Source organism: Budorcas taxicolor, chromosome 12, assembly GCF_023091745.1.
Source record: "Budorcas taxicolor isolate Tak-1 chromosome 12, Takin1.1, whole genome shotgun sequence".
Classification (NCBI taxonomy): Eukaryota; Metazoa; Chordata; class Mammalia; order Artiodactyla; family Bovidae; genus Budorcas; species Budorcas taxicolor.
Window position 1 is genome coordinate 67,847,123 of NC_068921.1, and position 18,290 is coordinate 67,865,412.

General features: G+C 39.1%; 1 protein-coding gene across 1 annotated transcript in view; it reads left to right on the forward strand.

The window, feature by feature from the left end:
• Positions 1 to 18,290, forward strand: part of GPC6 (glypican 6) — a 1,214,516-nt gene that overhangs the window by 283,192 nt on the left and 913,034 nt on the right. The window contains exon 2 of the mRNA XM_052650253.1: positions 15,052 to 15,210. Coding sequence (XP_052506213.1) covers positions 15,052 to 15,210 — 159 coding nt within the window. The remainder of the gene's footprint in view (positions 1 to 15,051; positions 15,211 to 18,290) is intronic.

Here is an 18,290-nt window from a genome sequence, read left to right on the forward strand (position 1 = left end):
CCCACCAGGCTCCACCGTCCCTGGGATTCTCCAGGCAAGAACACTGGAGTGGGTTGCCATTTCCTTCTCTAATACATGAAAGTGAAGTTGCTCAGTCCTGTCCAACTCTTCGCAACCCCATGAACTGCAGCCTACCAGGCCTCTCCTGGTATTTACTACCATGTGTAAAATAAAGAGCTAGTGGTTAGCTGCTATATAACAGAGGGAGCCCAACCTGGTGCTCTGTGATGATCTAGAGGGGTGGGATGGGAGGGTTGGCTGAGAGAGAGGCTTAAGAGGGAAGGGATATATGTATAGTTATAGCTGATTTGTATTGTTGTACGGCAGACACCAACACAGCATTGTAAAACAATTATCCTCTAATTAAAAAAAAAATCAATTTGGCCTTTCATTTCTCCTTTTAATATATAGGGATATGTGCTTTAATTTCAGGAGAGTTTTTGTTCCTTTCTCTTCTGAGATTCTATATAGTCCTTTTGGTTTAAAACTATAACTGAGCTTTAATCACAAAGTTTGAATGATTATGCTTGACTGTACTGCTCTCACCTGAACACTGGCATTTTAAAGCCTCTGGTTGAAAAGGATGATGGAATTTATCATAGCACTTCAAGTGGTGTCATTTTAAAATCTCTGTCCCCATATACAAATTTTGGAAAGAGACCTCTTGCCCTTTATTAATTGCAAAAGTGATGCCAGGGGAAAAGGACTGTCTCCTTTTTTGTAGGCCTCCCATCACTCACCTGTGAAATAGTGACTGAGTGATATTTACCTATGGGCATCCATCTTAAGTGATTAGTGGGAATTAAAGTAATTATTATAAATTAATGGCTGTATGACTTCTAAAAGGTTAGATATTATGGAGTTTCATTGGCAGGAAGGCAGACACTTAAAGAAATATACACTTATAGACTGTAGCATAGATCTTCCAACATTTCTAGCCACTTTGCCTTTTTATTACTTTACTCTATATGATATGATGAGTGTTGCAATCTTGGTTTTACAGATGTCTACTAAAATTGCAATATTTTATGGGAAAGAAAAATAATTTTTCGTACAGGCTTACATGCAGTTCAGTTCGATTAGGTTCTTAATCACTCACCTAGCCTCGGCCTCTTTTCTGAATTGTTCTGCCCTAGTTTACAGCCATTGGACAGTAATTTACTTTGAACAGTAAATCCTAATTCTCTATTAAGTTGTCATATAATTTAGTAAGAATGCTGATCTGTGGTTATCAGGGTCAAAAACAAGCACTTTGTAAATTGGTTTATTGTATATCACCACAGGATCACCAAATTCAATTGTAAAAATTACTAACTTTGCATGAGCAAAAATGGCTGTGGGATTACAGATGCAATAAACTTGAAATTGATCATCATCTGTGGGTGAATTTGTAGGCAGCAGTTGGTTTGATTTATGCAATATGGGTTACAGAACAAGAGAGATATAAGTCAGCATCTCTGGTCAGTTGACATGTAGAAGGTCACTGGGAACTTGTGAATTACTGTTGGCCTGGATTTGGTGAGCAGTGTTGGAGCAGTATAATGCGATTTTTACCAAGCATGCCCATAGAAATGCCACTCAGGCCATAGAATTGTAGATGTCTTTGAACATTTTAATATGAAGCTTTTTTGCAATGTCTAAGATAACATGGCAAATAAACTGTGAGTAGGCATGAAATTGATAGCATGTTTATAAATCTCTCTTAAACATCTCTGTTCTCAGTTCAGTTCAGTGGCTCAGCTGTGTTCAACTCTCTGTGACCCCATGGACTGCAGCATGCCAGGCCTCCCTGTCCATTACCAATTCGTGGAGGTTGTTCAAACTCATGTCCATCAAGTCAGTGATGCCATCCAGCCATCTCATCCTCTGTCGTCCCCTTCTCCTCCTGCCTTCAATCTTTCCCAGCATCAGGGTCTTTTCCAGTGAGTCAGTTCTTCACATCAGGTGGCCAAAGTATTGGAGCTTGAGCTTGAGCATCAGTCATTTCAATGAGTATTCAGGATTGAGTTCATTTAGCAATTATGTTTCTCTCTTATGGATCCCAAGATAATGTATTTACGAGACACAGTAGAAAATAAGACTGTATAAATTCTTTTAGGAAGCATGGCAAAGATGTCTTAATCATCTCTCTGTATACTTCCAAGGAGGACATCTTGATACTGAAGAAGAAAACATGCGTAATATCAGTTCAACCTATCTATCTAAAGAAACATTGGCTAATTAAGATTTCACAAGTATGCATTAGTAAGTGGGCTTTTTTTTGCTTTTTTTTTTTTATTGCTTTAACATAGTATTGAACTCTGACTTCCAAATTCTTGCCTACATGAACTATAAGAAATAACACTGTTAATTACAGCCCATTCTGTATATACTGTATAGAATAGTAGCACGACTTTTTTAATGGGTTTATTTTCTTTCTCTTTTTATTTTTTAAATTAAAAAAAATGTATTGGACTAGAGCTGCTTCACAAGGCTATTTTTCACTGTACAACAAAATGAATCAGCCATATGTATACATATATCCCTCATTTTTGGATTTCCTTCCCGTTTACCACAGAACATTGGGTAGAGTTCCCTGTGCCATATATAGGTTCTCATTAGTTATTTATATTGGAAGCTTTTATAAGAAACACTTACTCTTAATTCATTTGATGAGCTCTGAAATACCCTATTTTCTTTTAAACATGAATTCTTGTGGACTTGTGCTAAATGAATTCAGGTCCTGTTTGAAAGATATGCAAGCTGAGGTGAAGTGAGAGAAACAGGTGAAACCTTTCCTTGGATGTTCCTGCTTGCTATTGAAACATGAAAGATAGGCAGGATTTCTGCTGCTTTGAGTGAGCAAAAATGGCTGTGGGATTACAGATGCAATAAACTTGAAATTGATCATCATCTGTGGGTGAATTTGTAGGCAGCAGTTGGTTTGATTCTGTAGGCAAGTTACAATGAAAGAGTTTCTGTCAGTAATGCTGTGCTTGGAGTCTGGGAGGTGAGTGAATGGTAAGAATTATGTGCTTTTTTAGATCTTATGCCTATTGGTAAGGTGGTCTTAATACATAGATGCATCTTTCCATGCTGGACTCCAAGCTCCTTAAGCACTCTCTTCTTATCCTTTGGCACCGGGCATAGTACTTAACCTGTTAATTGTATGTTGTAAATGGTAATTGAATAAGTGAATGAATGGATGAGTGACTGAAAAAAACAAAAGAGTCAAACGCACTCACCGTTTATTACAGAACGCCCCATGTGCTAAAAGCTATGCTGCTGCTACTGCTAAGTCACTTCAGTTGTGTCCAACTCTGTGCGGCTCCATAGATGGCAGCCCACCAGGCTCCCCCGTCCCTGCGATTCTCCAGGTGAGAATACTGGAGTGGGTTGCCATTTCCTTCTCCAATTCAGGAAAGTGAAAAGTGAAAGTGAAGTCGCTCAGTCCTGTCCGACTCCTAGAGACGCCATGGACTGCAGCCTACCAGGCTCCTCTGTCCATGGGATTTTCCAGGCAAGAGTACTGGAGTGGGTTGCCATGGCCTTCTCTGTAAAGCTATGCTAGGGCAATGAGTACCGCAAAGGTAAATAAGACAGGCTCATAATGACTGGTTTGGGATTTAACAACAGTGGGCATGAGCAGATGACTATGGGATAGTGAGCCTTAGGTTTTTATAACAGCACCATAGAGGAACAGCTTCCTTCTCAACTCTGCTATTCCCTGTGTCCTGGAATAGCAGCCACTATCTGGGAATGAAAATTGCAAAATGTGGGTCAGTTACATTATCCCTGCTTGTGACTCACGGTGACTTTCCCTTTAAGCACACAGTTTAGCCAAGGTCCCCATTCCTGAAATAACTACTCTATTTCACCCTTTCTCACCTCTTTGGGAAATTCTTTACTGTATGTTAGTAGCTAGAGATAGCTAGGGAGAATCAGTTTTCTTTTGAGGCAAATAGGTATTTGGCCGTAAGATCCCAATGTGGGTGGTAGAAATGGCAGATTCCATTGGTCTAGGATCATTTTCATTGAATTTGAGGACCTAAGGAATTGAAGTGAAAAGTGAAACTGTTAGTCCCTTAGTCATGTCGTACTCTGAGACCCCAAGGACTATAGTCCACCAGGCTCCTCTGTCCCTGGAATTTTCCAGGCAAAATTACTGGAATGGGTAGCCATTCCCATCTCCAGGGGATCTTCCCGACCCAAGGACGGACCCCAGGTCTCCTGCACTGCAGGTGAATTCTTTACTGTCTGAGCCACCAGGGAAGCTCAAGTAATTGAAAGAAGCAGTCAACAACACACAATACTTGAGCTTCATGCCATGGTGCAACCAGAAGTGGCCCATTCCAGCCAATGCGAGTGCACTTAATTTTGCAGGAATTTTGTGAACCTGTTGTTAAGTGCAGTCTTTATTTAAAAACCACATTGTATATATGATTGACTAATGTGGGAGAATTTGGGTTTTCAAACACAGCTTGGTACAAGAGCTCAAATGGCATCAGTAATCTGCTGTTTTCCTCTTTATAGAGCCTCCATATGGCTCTCGGAAACTCCAAGCTCACATGCTCCCTGTCTTAGTCAGTTTGGACTGCTATACCAAAGTACTGAGTTGCTTGTCATGTATCATTAATTTAGTCACTTGTATAAAAAGGAGTTTTCATTTTTATTTTTAAATTTGTTTTTTGGTATTTAACTCATTTTACATAGAACTATTTCAAATGTAGGTATAAAAAATACTGAAAGCTGTGAAAAACAAAAATCACATTGTATAAATTTATAATTAAATTAATTATATTAAAAATAAGGTAATAAATTCTCAAAACTCATTACTTTCTAATCATTTATTAGTAGTTACATTCTTGATATCTTTGTATCTGTAAGGAAGAAGTGTTATGTGATGGTGTCTATTTCCAACTGGAAATTCAGGGGCATCATTTTGATAACTAGGAATCAGTCGTGGTGAGAGTATTTATACCATGGACATTGCCAAACTGTAAATTAGGACTCCCTTTCGAAACCTAGAGTTTCTTGTTAAACAGTTAGCAAAACAACACTGACCCTGTATATCTTTGATACTGGGATTGATGGGCACTGAGAAGGGAGAAAAGAATAAGCAATGATTCTCAACGTTGTGTATAACCTACATGTATATGTATTTTTGCATATACACAGAGAGAGGTTTATTTTTAGGAACTGGCTCAAGAGGTGTGATTGTGGGGCTGGCAGTTCTGAAATCTGTAGGGTAGTCAGGCAGACTGAAAACTCAGAGTTGATGCTTCAGTCTTAAGGCAGAATTTCTTCTTCTCAAGGAAACCTCAATTTTTGCCCATGAGGGCTTTCAATCGATTGGATGAGGCCCACCCACAGTATGGAGAGTAATCTCCTCTACTTAAAATCACACATCTTAACCACATCTACAAAATACCTTCACAGCAACACCTAGATTAATGTTTTGTTAAATTACTGGGTACCATAGCCTAGCCACATTGACACAAAACTGTAATTTTCAGTGACACTCCTAGACTAGAAGAAATACTATTTTACTTCTTGTTAAAATTCAAACAATTAAAATGCATTCATATCCTAAAGAAATGAGTAGCCATATGAAAATCCAATACATAGAAAATGTAAGAAAAAAGATAGGTGTACATCTAAGTGAGAGTGGACATAAAGGCATGGGGAGTCCAGAACCTTGACTTGGCTTTTTGCTTATCTTGTTCTCAGACACTTACAGATTATAACTGAAGTTTTCCATACTTAGATAACTTTCCGTTTGATTTTGAAATGCAGAAATAATGAGATCAAGATTTCTTTACTGGACCTCCTTCTTAGAGAACAATGAGAGACTAAAAAATTAACTTTTGGATGTTGATGAGATTTCATTATCAATGTGACTACTTTCTGTATTAATATTTTATATTGAGACTACAACCTGGTGAGTTTAATACACAGAGGCGTAAGAAAGGAAAGGTCCCCTTGGAAGATTGCTGAGCTGATCAGACTGGCGTCTGAAGGTGCGTCTCTTGGGATCGCATGCTCATTAATTCTCCACTGTCCATCTTTCCCCAATTCAATTTTGGTGCCCCTCCCAGTGGGGTACTGCCTTTTGATCATTTCTCACTCTAATGTTTTTCTGATTCTGTTAATACTTCAACAACAAAATACAGGGATATGATTAGAAGAGGCTCAAAAGACTCAGGACACAGCACAATAATTCACCTCTTACCTAGATGCCAAAAACTTTCACTGTTATTAAGTACCCTTCCACCTATGGATTTAGGATCATTAACTATGAAACTCTGATTCATCCATTAGCTTTGAGATTCCATTTTATATTTGCTTCTCATTAACTGTTTGTCAAAATGTTGTAGTAAGTTGAGTGGCTGTTTTGTGGTGTAATTTGAATCGTGGAATTACCTCGTCATTCAGATTTGCTATTGTCCCTGTGAAATTTAAGCACAATTTTGTTGAGCTGTTGCCTATGCAGAAGAAAACTTGCCAGCAATTCAATTATTTTCTGAAATCTTTCTATTCTTTACTTTCTTTAAATACTGGAAAAGATTATGCTATGTATATTCCTGTGTGTATACACCTTTGTGTATCTTTTACAAATACTGACAATCATTTGTATTAGGACAGTGCTTTCATTAAATGTTTCAAAGTCTTATATGTATGAATTTAAAAAGATGTAGTCATTTTAAGACAAGGAGAAACTCCTTCTATTTAAATCCATCTATTCAGTTCAGTTCAGTTGCTCAGTCACGTCTGACTCTTTGTGACCCATGGACTACAGCCCTCCAGGCTTCCCTGTCCGTCACCATCTCCTGCAGCTTGCTCAAACTCACGTTCGTAGAGTCGGTGATGCTATCCAACCATCTCATCCTGTCATCCCCTTCTCCTCCTCCTTTCAATTTTCCAAGCATCAGGGTCTTTTCCAGTGAGTCAGTTCTTCGCATCTGGTGGCCAAAGGATTGGAGTTTCAGCTTCAGCATCAGTCCTTCCAATGAATATCTAGGACTGATTTCCCTTAGCATGGACTGGCTGGATCTCCTTGCAGTCCAAGGGACTCAAGAGTCTTCTCCAACACTACAGTTCAGAGCATTAATTGTTTAGCACTCAGTTTTCTTTATAGTCCAACTCTCACATCCCTACATGCTTACTGGAAAAACCATAGTTTTGACTAGATGGACCTTTGTTGGCAAAGTAATGTCTGTACTTTTTAATATGCCGTCTAGGTTGGTCATAGCTTTTCTTCCAAGATGCAAGCGTCTTTTAATTACATGGCTGCAATCACCATCTGCAGTGATTTTGGAGCCCAAGAAAATAAAGTCCGTCACTGTTTCCATTGTTTCCCCACCTATTTCCCATGAAGTGATGGGATTGGATGCCATGATCTTTGTTTCTTGAATATTGAGTGTTAAGCCAGCTTTTTCACTCTCCTCTTTCACTTCATCAAGAGGCTCTTTAGTTCCTCTTTGCTTTCTGCCATAAGGATGGTGTCATCTGCATATCTGAGGTTACTGATATTTCTCCCAGCAAGCTTGATTCCAGCTTGTGCTTTATCCAGCTTAGCATTTCATATGAAGTACTGTGCATATAAGTAAATAAGCAGGGTGACAATATCTATATACCCGTGGACAGTATGGAATGATCAAACTATTGACAAGGTTAATAATTTTTATTATACATCGAGTCAAGGTGAGATGTGAGAAAAAGCAAAGACAGCTTTTTCTACTACAGCTGCTAGTTACTCTCTGAGATCATCCTGATTCAAGCGCTGCCTGCTCTCTGTCCCACAAACTCCTTACTCGTTGCTAATTTTGACCACATTTCTATTCTTTGCCCTAACTTCAGCCCCAGATCATCAGCTTTTCTGAAATAACAAATGCAAGGGAACGATAAAGGCCAGAAACATTGGCACAAGATCCATGAAGGTGGGATCTTTACAACTTAGAGCATTATGTTTAATATCCTATTTATGCAATTCTTGGAACAGATTTAAACAACTCATGGATGCCACTCAAAGAATTATTTTTACAACATGCAGAGTGAAAATTTTATAACTAAGGGAACTGGTAGTCAAAGTCTTTATCAGGAAGTCAAAACCATGAAGGAGGACACAATTGTAGCTTCTTTGAGTGATAAGATCCATTGAAGTAGAACATGAATTTCTCACATCTTGTGTAAAAGTTTAACATTTCTGATCATGGCACTGAATAACTTTGTGAAAGAAAAGCAGCCCTCAAGACATGAACGGATCATTCATAATAACCTTTCACACTGAAAAATGTTCAAGAAGTGCTTATTTGGAGGTCTGGGGAATTTGAATTTAAAGAAATGAACTGGAACATAGATTTGAAAAATACTGCTTTTCTAAATTCTGCCGCTTCTGATTAGCTCATAGAGGAACTTTATAATACTAAAAACAGTCCAGGACTATTAACTCCAATTTAAATTTTCTTAGCTATCAGAAACTCAGCTAAAAGTTCACTTACTTTTAACTTTCTTAAACCTGTTTCCTTCGATTCTTTGCTCCAGTCAACTTACCAGGCACCAGATGAATAAAATGAATGGTTATTTGAAGTGACATATCAAATGATGAGGAGACTCTATCTGGGTACCAGACACAGCTAATTGACTGTGGGGATTCTAATAGTTCAAGGATGAGAGAACTTTGGCATAAAACATATGCTCTGAAGAGGGCCAAGTCTAAGACAAATATCGCACTCTAATCAAATGGAATTTATAGATTCAGACGTTGAAGTGCTCTGCTTTGTGAGCTCTTGCCATCTTTGTATTTTTGAGTTTTTTTTGATTTCCTACCTACTTTTTAAAAATAATCTTCAGCTTGCTTTTATTCTGTTTTTTCTTTAATTGGAAAATGATTGCTCTATAATGTTGCGTTGGTTTCTGCCATACAACTGTGCAAACCAGTCATAACTATATATATAGTCCCTCCCTTGTGAGCCTCCCTGCCTCCTACGTGCCTTCTAGGAAGTGTCAGGGTAGTAATTTCCCTCCGCACTCCCAAGCTCTATGAAACCAAGTGTTTGGCTGTCTGTAGTCTGTGAAATGTGACTCATTCGGTGCATTGCATTTTTGTTGTTTGTTTATTTGGGATGGGCATTCTGAGGCCCCCATGTGTCACCTCCGAGGGCAGTGAGTCTCCGGTCACTGACCCAGAGAGGCGGGCGTCTGTGGTTAATGAGGTCCTCCTGCCCCCTGCTCTTTCCCACCGTGCCACTCACCAGGTCTATTCCTGGAGGCTTTCAGACGCTGGGCCCTCCCTGGAGGGAGCTCCATCTGGCAAGCGTCACATTTCTGCTGTCATCTCAGCATCTTGGAGTGAAAACAAACTCCTGGGCTGGCATTCATGGAAAGACTTTGTAAAGAAAGGGTGACACGTAGTTGAAAGGAGTGTGTACAGGGAGGAACAGCCCCATCTCTTCTGTCCTGGAAAACAGATGACAATTTATGGTGTGAGTGTATGTCCCAGAGCCTTTGCTCATCCTCTGTCTTCCGGTGGAACTCCCTTCTTTCACATTTACCATTTCCCCTTATTTATTTTAGTTATAATTAAATTCCAGCTTAAATTTCTTCTTTGTGTGTGTGTGTGTGTGTGTTTAATTTTTATTGGAGTGTAGTTGATTTACAATGGTGTGTCAGTTCCAGGTGTGAAATGAGCAAAGTGAATCAGTCATACATATGCATATATCTGCTCTTTTTAGATTCTCTTCCAATATAGGTCATTAAAGAGTCTTGAGTAGAATTCTCTGTCTTATACAGTAGGGCCTTATAGTGTGTATATAGCAGCCTCCACCTTCCAGTTTATCTCTACATTACCTCTTAGCCCTTGGTAACCATTAGCCTTCTGCATCTGTAACTCTATTTCTGTTTTATAGATAAGTTCATTTGTACTTTTTTTTTTTTTAATTCCCACATATACGCAATATCATATGGTACTTGTCTTTCTCTGACTTCACTCAGTATGACAATTCTAGGTCCATCCTTTCCACTGCAGATATTACTTCATTCTTTTTTATGGCTAATACCAATATTAATTTTAGAGCTAATGACGATTTCTGTAAACATTCAGGGACTTGGGAATTCACTAGCATGAACTTCAGATGCCCTAAGGAAACAAGCACATGTATAAACTGATTGCCTGACCTTGCATCTAATCTTCCTGGATGTGAACCTGTCATCATGATTTGCACAGAGGAGATTTTCAATACATGTTTGATATGTCAAGGCACAGTCATCAAAGTTTCAACCTTACATTTTCTGCCATTATTGTCTCTTATCCTGACTTTCCAGAACCATCTATTTAGTATCTTTATTATTAGTGATCGTGGAGGTGCCTGGTGGTGCTCCAGTTGAGCTAAATGTTGTATCTAGTTATGGAATAGGTAACATATAGAGAACCTAAGGGGATCTGAGAAAGGAGAGTGGGTGGGAAACTCTAAAAGAACAACAGATTTTTTCACCTTCATAAATTGCAACTTGGGAAGAAACCCATTATTAATAGAAATACTGTAAGTGTCAGGAAGTATGTAAGCTGAGAAAAGTTTCATATTCTTGCTCTTCGGAGAAATTGTGAGAGGTAATTCTTTATCCAGCCAAGCAGCTGTCATGTCTGATTTCAGAAAGTCAATACTTCAGGTGTTACAGGCCTTATGGTCTCTTTCATAACTACTCTTCTCTTCTAACCCTACAACAGCCGTAAACAAGGTATGAATGAGTGGGTGGGACTGTTATCCAATAAAACTTTATTTATGGACAGTTAAATTGGGATTTCATAAAGTATCACGTAGCACATAATATCATTTTTTTAATTCTTTAAAAAATAATTTTTCTTACAGGTCTTATCAATACAGATGGCAGGCTGGATTTGGCCCAGAGTCTATGTTTGACCCTGTTCTAGGGTCAAAACCGATACAGATTAGCACACTCACTCAAAACAAAATTAACCAATTGTCCTAAGTCTTTTTGGCCATTTAAAGTCATCAGTTGTTTTCACAGTTATCAGTGGCCTCCGATGAGGGGGAGAGAGGAGCTATTAAGAATTTAATTCCTCCACAACCTTCTTCTCCAGTGATGTGTTAGGAAGGAAGCAAGGCTTAGTCTCAACGGACTGCATGTTTCATGATCTCTGGTTGGTTGTTTGGGGACATCGTCGTGGTCTCTTGCTAGGTTCTCTAACAGGCGCTTTGCAGAAAAGATTCACTCTTCCTGTAGCATGATTCTTCAACATTCTGGTGATTTCCACATATCTTCACTTTTTCTAATTTATCTATCTCTGTCTTTCCATCTCTTTAGTTTTTTTTTTTTGTTTTTTTTTTTTTTCTTTTTCTCTGCCAGGAACAAAGGAGGAGACATCAGTTACCTTCTTAAGGACACTACAATTCATTAAAAAAAAAAAAAAAAATCTCACCCTGCTTTGCATTAGTAAATCAACTTCTTACATATATCACACACACAGAAGTAATAGGTTTGGTTTAAATTTACCCCGCTAAGGAGTACCTTTCTCTTTTTATTTATCACCTGAGATAAAATACTGATTTTCTTGGAGCGATTGGAAGTTAGAAGACCACCAATCCATTCTAATTTCATGCATGTAGATCCACGGCGTTTCTTTCACAAATGTTACCCTCAGATCATGAAATGTTTATTTTCTTTTGGTCAGTTTTTCACCACAAGTCCCATGCCTTTTGTTGTAAACTCACTTGTAATGATTCAGAAATAGAATGTAGTCCCAATGTACTACTAAATCCTGAGAAATGGATGGTTCAATTGTGCATATTATAGTCAAAATGGAATAGGGTTTTTTTTTTTTCCAGTAGTTTAAAACAGGTTAGAGAAACGAACATTCTGCAAAGTTGTTAATCTTAAATATCTATTTGATCTGGAAACAGTGTTCTTATCAGTTAGTTTTGGTATTTAAAAAAGAAAACTAGTGATTTGCGGACCATTTGCCACACTTATTCCTTCCCAGTCTCTTCAACTATAGATTTATGCTTCTTAATGGGATGTGAGTATCAGAAGCACTTGGGGAAAAATTTCAAAATTTTCATATTCTATCCCGCCCCCTTTTGGAATGATTTGCCCCTTCAAATCAGAGCCCATTAGGAATACACCTGCGTCGAATGAGTAATCACTCAATGCAGCAAGTGAGAATACACTGTAGAGAACCTCAGGATTTCTCAGTTAGAGGGACTTTGCAGGCATGTGTGCCTAGTCGCTTCAATTGTACTCGACTCTTTGAGACCCTATGAACTGTAGCCCCCAGGCTGCTCTGTCTATGAGATTCTCCAGGCAAGAATACTAGAGTGGGTTCCATGCCCTCCTCCAGGTGTTCTTCCCGACCCAGGGATCAAACCCACGCCTCTTGTGTCTCCTGCATTGGCAAGCCGGTTCCTGGAAAGCCCAAGAGGGACTTTAACAGATTCTTTTATAGAATTTGGATTTTGGTGGATGATGTGGGGGAAGTGCTCCAAGAAGCAGCACTTCACCCTAGATCTGATGCTCTCAAAGGTGCAGGTAGTTCCATAGTAAGGTATCTCAACCAAAGTGACCAGCAAGGGGGATGACTATGGTGAAGATCAGTCAATAAAAGGATAAATGTAAAAGTACAGATGCTCATCTTGCCAGTGAGAGGAGATTTTTGGTACTTTTGGATGGCACAATCGCCTTGTTTTTGTCTGTGTTTAGACAAAATTTTTACATGGCCTTGCTTTGCCTCATGTCATCATGGTGTCAGAATGATCTTGTCTGAGATGGGTGTTCTGTGAGCTTGTTTACATGTAATAGACTATGGTGACTTGGCCGTGAGTGCTAGGCTGGACTCTGAATGTCCAGAGCAGTTTGTTTTGTCTTTACACATGTGTACTCCCTGCCCCCCTTTCTGGTATAACTTTTTCATAACATATTGTGAAGCTTTTATTAGAAGATATTTGAAATGTACAGAAAAGTAATGATAGTAATATAATAAGTGAAAGTGAAGTAGCTCAGCCATGTCCGACTCTTTGTGACCCCATGGACTGTAGCCTACCAGGCTTCTCCATCCATGGAATTTTCCAGGTAAGAATACTGGAGTGGGTTGCCATTTCCTTCTCCAAGTAATATAATAAACACCATGTAAATATCTAGCAACTTATGAAATAAAAGATTATAGATAAAAGTATCTGGGCATTTCTCTCAAATCCTAATTCCTCCTGGGAGGAAACTGTGATCTTGAAATTGATGTTTATCATTCTCAATATACTGCATGTTTCTTCCTTTTTAAAAAAGATATTCATAATGTTTTATGGTCTCCTTCCCTTTCAGGAGTTATGTAAGTTCTAACTTTAATGCAGACCTGTGATCCTTTTTTTATTCTGGGGTTGTTTTAAGTAGGCATGAAAGCATCCAACTTCATGAAGAACCATGAGACAGGCACCCTATACTTCACATGGGGCATAATTTTATATAAGTACTGTTAAACATTATAAATGAATTTTAATCACCACATAAAGTACTCTGTTCATTTGGTTTCTCCATGCCCTGTAGTGATTTTAATCACAGGGGCAATTTGTTGGTTTTATTTAGCAAAATGTTGGGTGGATTTTCCTTCTTCCCTCCACTGGCTCTCTTAAACATTTTTGACACTAACGGAGCTGAATCAATTGGAAATTCACATTTTATGCAATAACAGACCGTTTTAATTTCATGAAGCAAGCAAGGGTTTGGCTTCCACTTGCGAGTAGCACTGAAGAAAGCAATATTGTCAAAGGAAGCAGCCCAGTATATCCAGAGATAAATCTGTCGAATTAAACCCAAGACTTTCATTAGCTCTTACTTTACATTTCCCTACAACATAAGCATTAATTAAACCCATCGGCGCCTTTCCCCTTGCAGGAGACATTTCTCTCTGACAAGGAATGTCAACCAAGGGAACGCGTGGCATAGGAGATCTGCCAGTAAAATCAAACTTGCTTTCACAGGGAGGAAGCCTGATGCATTGTGACGGTTGGACAGGCAGGCACAGAACTCAGCGAATGATTGCCATCTTTTCTTGCCCCTGCCGTCTAACAGTCTATGGTGGTGGGCTGACTGTTTCTTGCTTCACTCGAGGTTTCTAAAGATAAGCACACTTATAACTGTGTTGCATCTCTTGTCACCTGTTGTTACTCGGTACATTTCAAATAAAAGCAGGGGACTTGTGGTCTTCTGAGGTCTTTAACATACCTTTGCTTATGTGACAGGGGCTGGAACTAAATGTCAGGTCTCTTAGTCACTTTGGGTGCTGCGACAGAAATATCATAAACTGCTGCTGCTGCTAAGTCGCTTCAGTCGTGTCCCACTCTGTGTGACCCCATAGACGGCAGCCCACCAGACTACCCCATCTCTGGGATTCTCCAGGCAAGAATACTGAAGTGGGTTGTCATTTCCTTCTCCAGTCCATGAAAGTGAGAAGTGAAAGTGAAGTCGCTCAGTCACGTCTGACTCTTTGTGATCTGTAGCCTACCAGGCACCTCTGTCCATGGGATTTCCCAGCAAGAGTACTGGAGCGGGTTGCCATTTCCTTCTGGCTGATAAATAGCAAACATTTGCTTCTCATATTTCCAGAGGCTGGATAGTTTAAGATCACATCACTGGTGGATTCAGTGTCTGGTAAGGGTCTACTCCCTGATTCAAGACCCCATCTTTTGGCTCTGTTCCAATGTGCCAGAAAGGGCAAGCTTGGTCTCTTGGGGGACTCTTCTCTAGGTCTTGAGTGTGGGTACCAATCCCATTCATGACCTAAATACTTCCCGAAGGCATTTCCTAACATTGTTTCCCTGGGGCTTAGGGTTCAACACATGAATTTATTGGGGAGGACAGAGACTATCAGACTGTGGGCCTGGGTTCAACTTGAGTCTGGAGTATTTGGAATGGTAGGCACCGCAAGGCCCAGATGAAAGTCCATGGAGAGGGCTGAGGGGCTGGTGAAACAGGGACCTTAGTATTTAAGGGAAATGCCGGAAAAACAAACACCCTGAAGGCCTGACCGACCATTCTGTGCTGACATTCCCTTCCTTCTTGCAGGAGAACACTTGAGAATCTGTCCTCAAGAATACACGTGCTGCACCACGGAAATGGAAGACAAGCTCAGTCAACAGAGCAAACTGGAGTTTGAAAACCTGGTGGAGGAGACGAGCCACTTCGTGCGCACCACGTTCGTGTCCAGGCACAAGAAGTTTGACGGTAGGCGGCAGCTTTTCCTTCTCCTCATGCTGGCTGTGCTTTCCGAGGCGAGATTCTTGATCCTATATGGAAAACATTTTCTTTAAGTGTACGCTTTTCTTTCCTTCTTAAACATTTATACCTGTGTCTATTTTTAGGAAAGCCACGAGCACTCTTGACAGTTTGTACAGCTTGGAAAAACCTGAGTTAACAAAGAGCTGTTTGGCATTTGCAGTTTGCCTGTGAGATTTATTTGGAATGATTTTGGCTTACATTTTCATTATTAGAGTGATTCTAAGTCAGCTTTTGTCACACTATAGCTCGTCTTCAGTTTCCATCTAGGGATTTGCCCTGAAGTCATTAAATGTCATTTAAAATTATTTGAAATAGAACGTCACTTTTAAGAGGACAGACTTGTTTTAAGTGCTAGTTGATGCGGACTCCTTTATTTTAGAATGTACCTTTCCTGTAATGTAAGTAACTGCATTTTATATTGTAGTTGAAATTGTCTGGCAGAAGGTTTTGACCCTTTATTGATTTCCTGGTTATAAGCAATTGACTTCATTTCTGTATTCTGTTTGTTAAATAAACATTTTGTATTAGAAAGCACAACAAGCAAAAATAAGTATGACTAGGATTCATTGTTGGATTTTCCCCTTGGAGCCTCAGAAAGATTTTCAAAAGCAATCTGACTTTTATCCAATGAATGAATAATGATAACGATAAAGATAATATTCTTGGGTAGTGAGGTGTTGTCAGTGCTCTGTGAAATGAATGCCCCTTCCTATGGCTCCTTGTAAACCAGACTTTCAAATTGTAGGGACCCTTTCTTGTGTGCCTCGGTCTTAGGAAACTGCCCGACAGAAACAGAACAGCCATTCATTTCCTCCATCCTTTCCAATCAATGCACAAAAAAGCTGGTTCAGAAAAATCTTGCTAAGTTTGTCTTTTTTTTTTCTTTCCCTCTCTGTAATAGATAAAATGTTCTTGGTGGCTGCTTTAAATTGGCTGCGTCGATGTCTCTTAGATTAGTCCTCCAGGTTCTAAAATCAAGATTATGTGACATTTTCTGTGGAAGTGAAAGGGACTTACATTGTTGCAAGTATATTTCAGCGTTTTCATGTTCTTCCTCTCTCTCTCTGTGTTCAACTGTATGTAGGGATGTATATAAAAGTAACTCTTTATTTAGATATGATGCTGTGACTATTGTTCCCTTGAGTGCAACTAGCGGGGACTTGGGAGTTGGCCTTGATTTACAGATTATAAATCCAGTGACTTTTAGGAGCCCTGAAGGGGCTCTGTTCTTGAGGAACTATAATGTATAGTATTACTTCAAATTGAAGCAAATTGAGATGTGTTATCCTGTGTTACAGAAAGCAGGGGAGGGTGACCTGCTGCTCTGACTTTGACCTGTATCTTTAGAAAACAGCTCTTAGTGCTTTTATAAAGTCATGTTCCAAAATTAAGTAGGAATAATCCCAGGGCAGTATTCACCTTGTGCATGCGTGCAAGCTCAGTCACTTTAGTCGTGTCCCACTCTTTGCCACCCTATGGACTATAGCCCGCCAGGCAATTCTGTCCATGGGATTCTCTAGGCAAGAATATTAGAATAGGTTGCCATGCCCTCCTGCAGGAGATCTTCCTGACCCAGGGATCAAACCTGTGTCTCAGGCAGGTTCTTTACCGCTGAACCACTGGGGAAGCCCATGTTACATAATATATATTCCTTTAAATAAAAATATTAGACTTAAGGTAGATTTTTGGGGTAGTGATTTTTTTTTTTTTTAAATAATGAGTAAAGCTGTTCAACAAGACTGAGTCAGGTACTTCCTGTATTCATCTATCAATGACTTTCAATATCTTTGGATTTATAATTATTAAACCCAGATGTGTTTCTCCTATAAAAAAAGCCACTCATTCTTTCTTGCTTTCTCTCTCTCTCCCTGTGTCTTTCTCTTTATGGGTATGTTCTAAATTGTTCTAATGTATTTAAGGGTCTTATGTCAGTCGGTTTGACAGGACATTGATTTTGCTAAGATTTGATCTGACATGCGGTGATGAATTCTTTAACAACAGTGCGTTTCATTGTAGTTGCATTAGGCTGGGATGGGAGTGAACTTAAGGAAGCTTTCAGCTATTTTATTTTATTTTATTTTTCCAAAATATAAATGGGATCTGGTGAGCTTAGTTGCTGAAGAGTTGTCTCAATAAATCATAAAAATTAGTCAGCATTATAATTTCTGCCCTTTATTTGAGCAATTTCATGAAGGTCATCCATGCAATTGTATGATATATCTTTTTATCCCACAAAAGCGATCCTGCTAAGTCACCTTTCAGGAATGCTGGTACATTCATGAGGGCAGTTTTCCATTTGTTCCCTTACTTTTTTTTTTTTTTCGTATTCCTGGATGAACCTGATGGTGCTTTGAGGGGCTTTATTTTTAGTAGCTTCCTATTCTGAGTCATTTTGCATGATTGCTGGAGTCTCTTGATCCAAAGTGTTCATTTTGCATCTCTGCCTCTGGTCCCACTTTCTCAGAGATCTTGATTTCTCATTGGATTTTAGGCATCTTTGTTGGTTATGTGTTCTTTATTATATGAAAGAGGACTGTATCATATGAGAAGGTGGCCACTTACCTTCCTATTTTCAATAAGTACAGCAACAATTTAAATTGCACCTAATATATGTGATTCAGTCCAAACTCTATTCAGAGCGGCTAGATTCAATCACAGTTAATCATTAGTCTACAGTCTAGTCATTATGCTAGAAATGTTTTTATTCCATTTAGCTTGTCATTTTGTGGTAGAGGTGACTTTTAAAATTTGAAATTCAGAAACATTTAACAGAACATAACATTACATTTATTGTCATATTCTTTCCCATTTTCTATTAATATCTTTGGTAATATTTAGTAGATACTGTATAAAATTATAAATATTCACTGCCTGGTTGGAGGCTAAACCTGAATGAATCTGAATTTTCCCCAATTTCCTTAAAGGGCCCAGCTTTGCTCCCTAGCTCCATTAGCTGAAAATGTATTGCTGTGAAGCAGTGAATAGAAAGAAAGGGTAGCTGTGAGGCAATGAGTTTAAAAAGTATA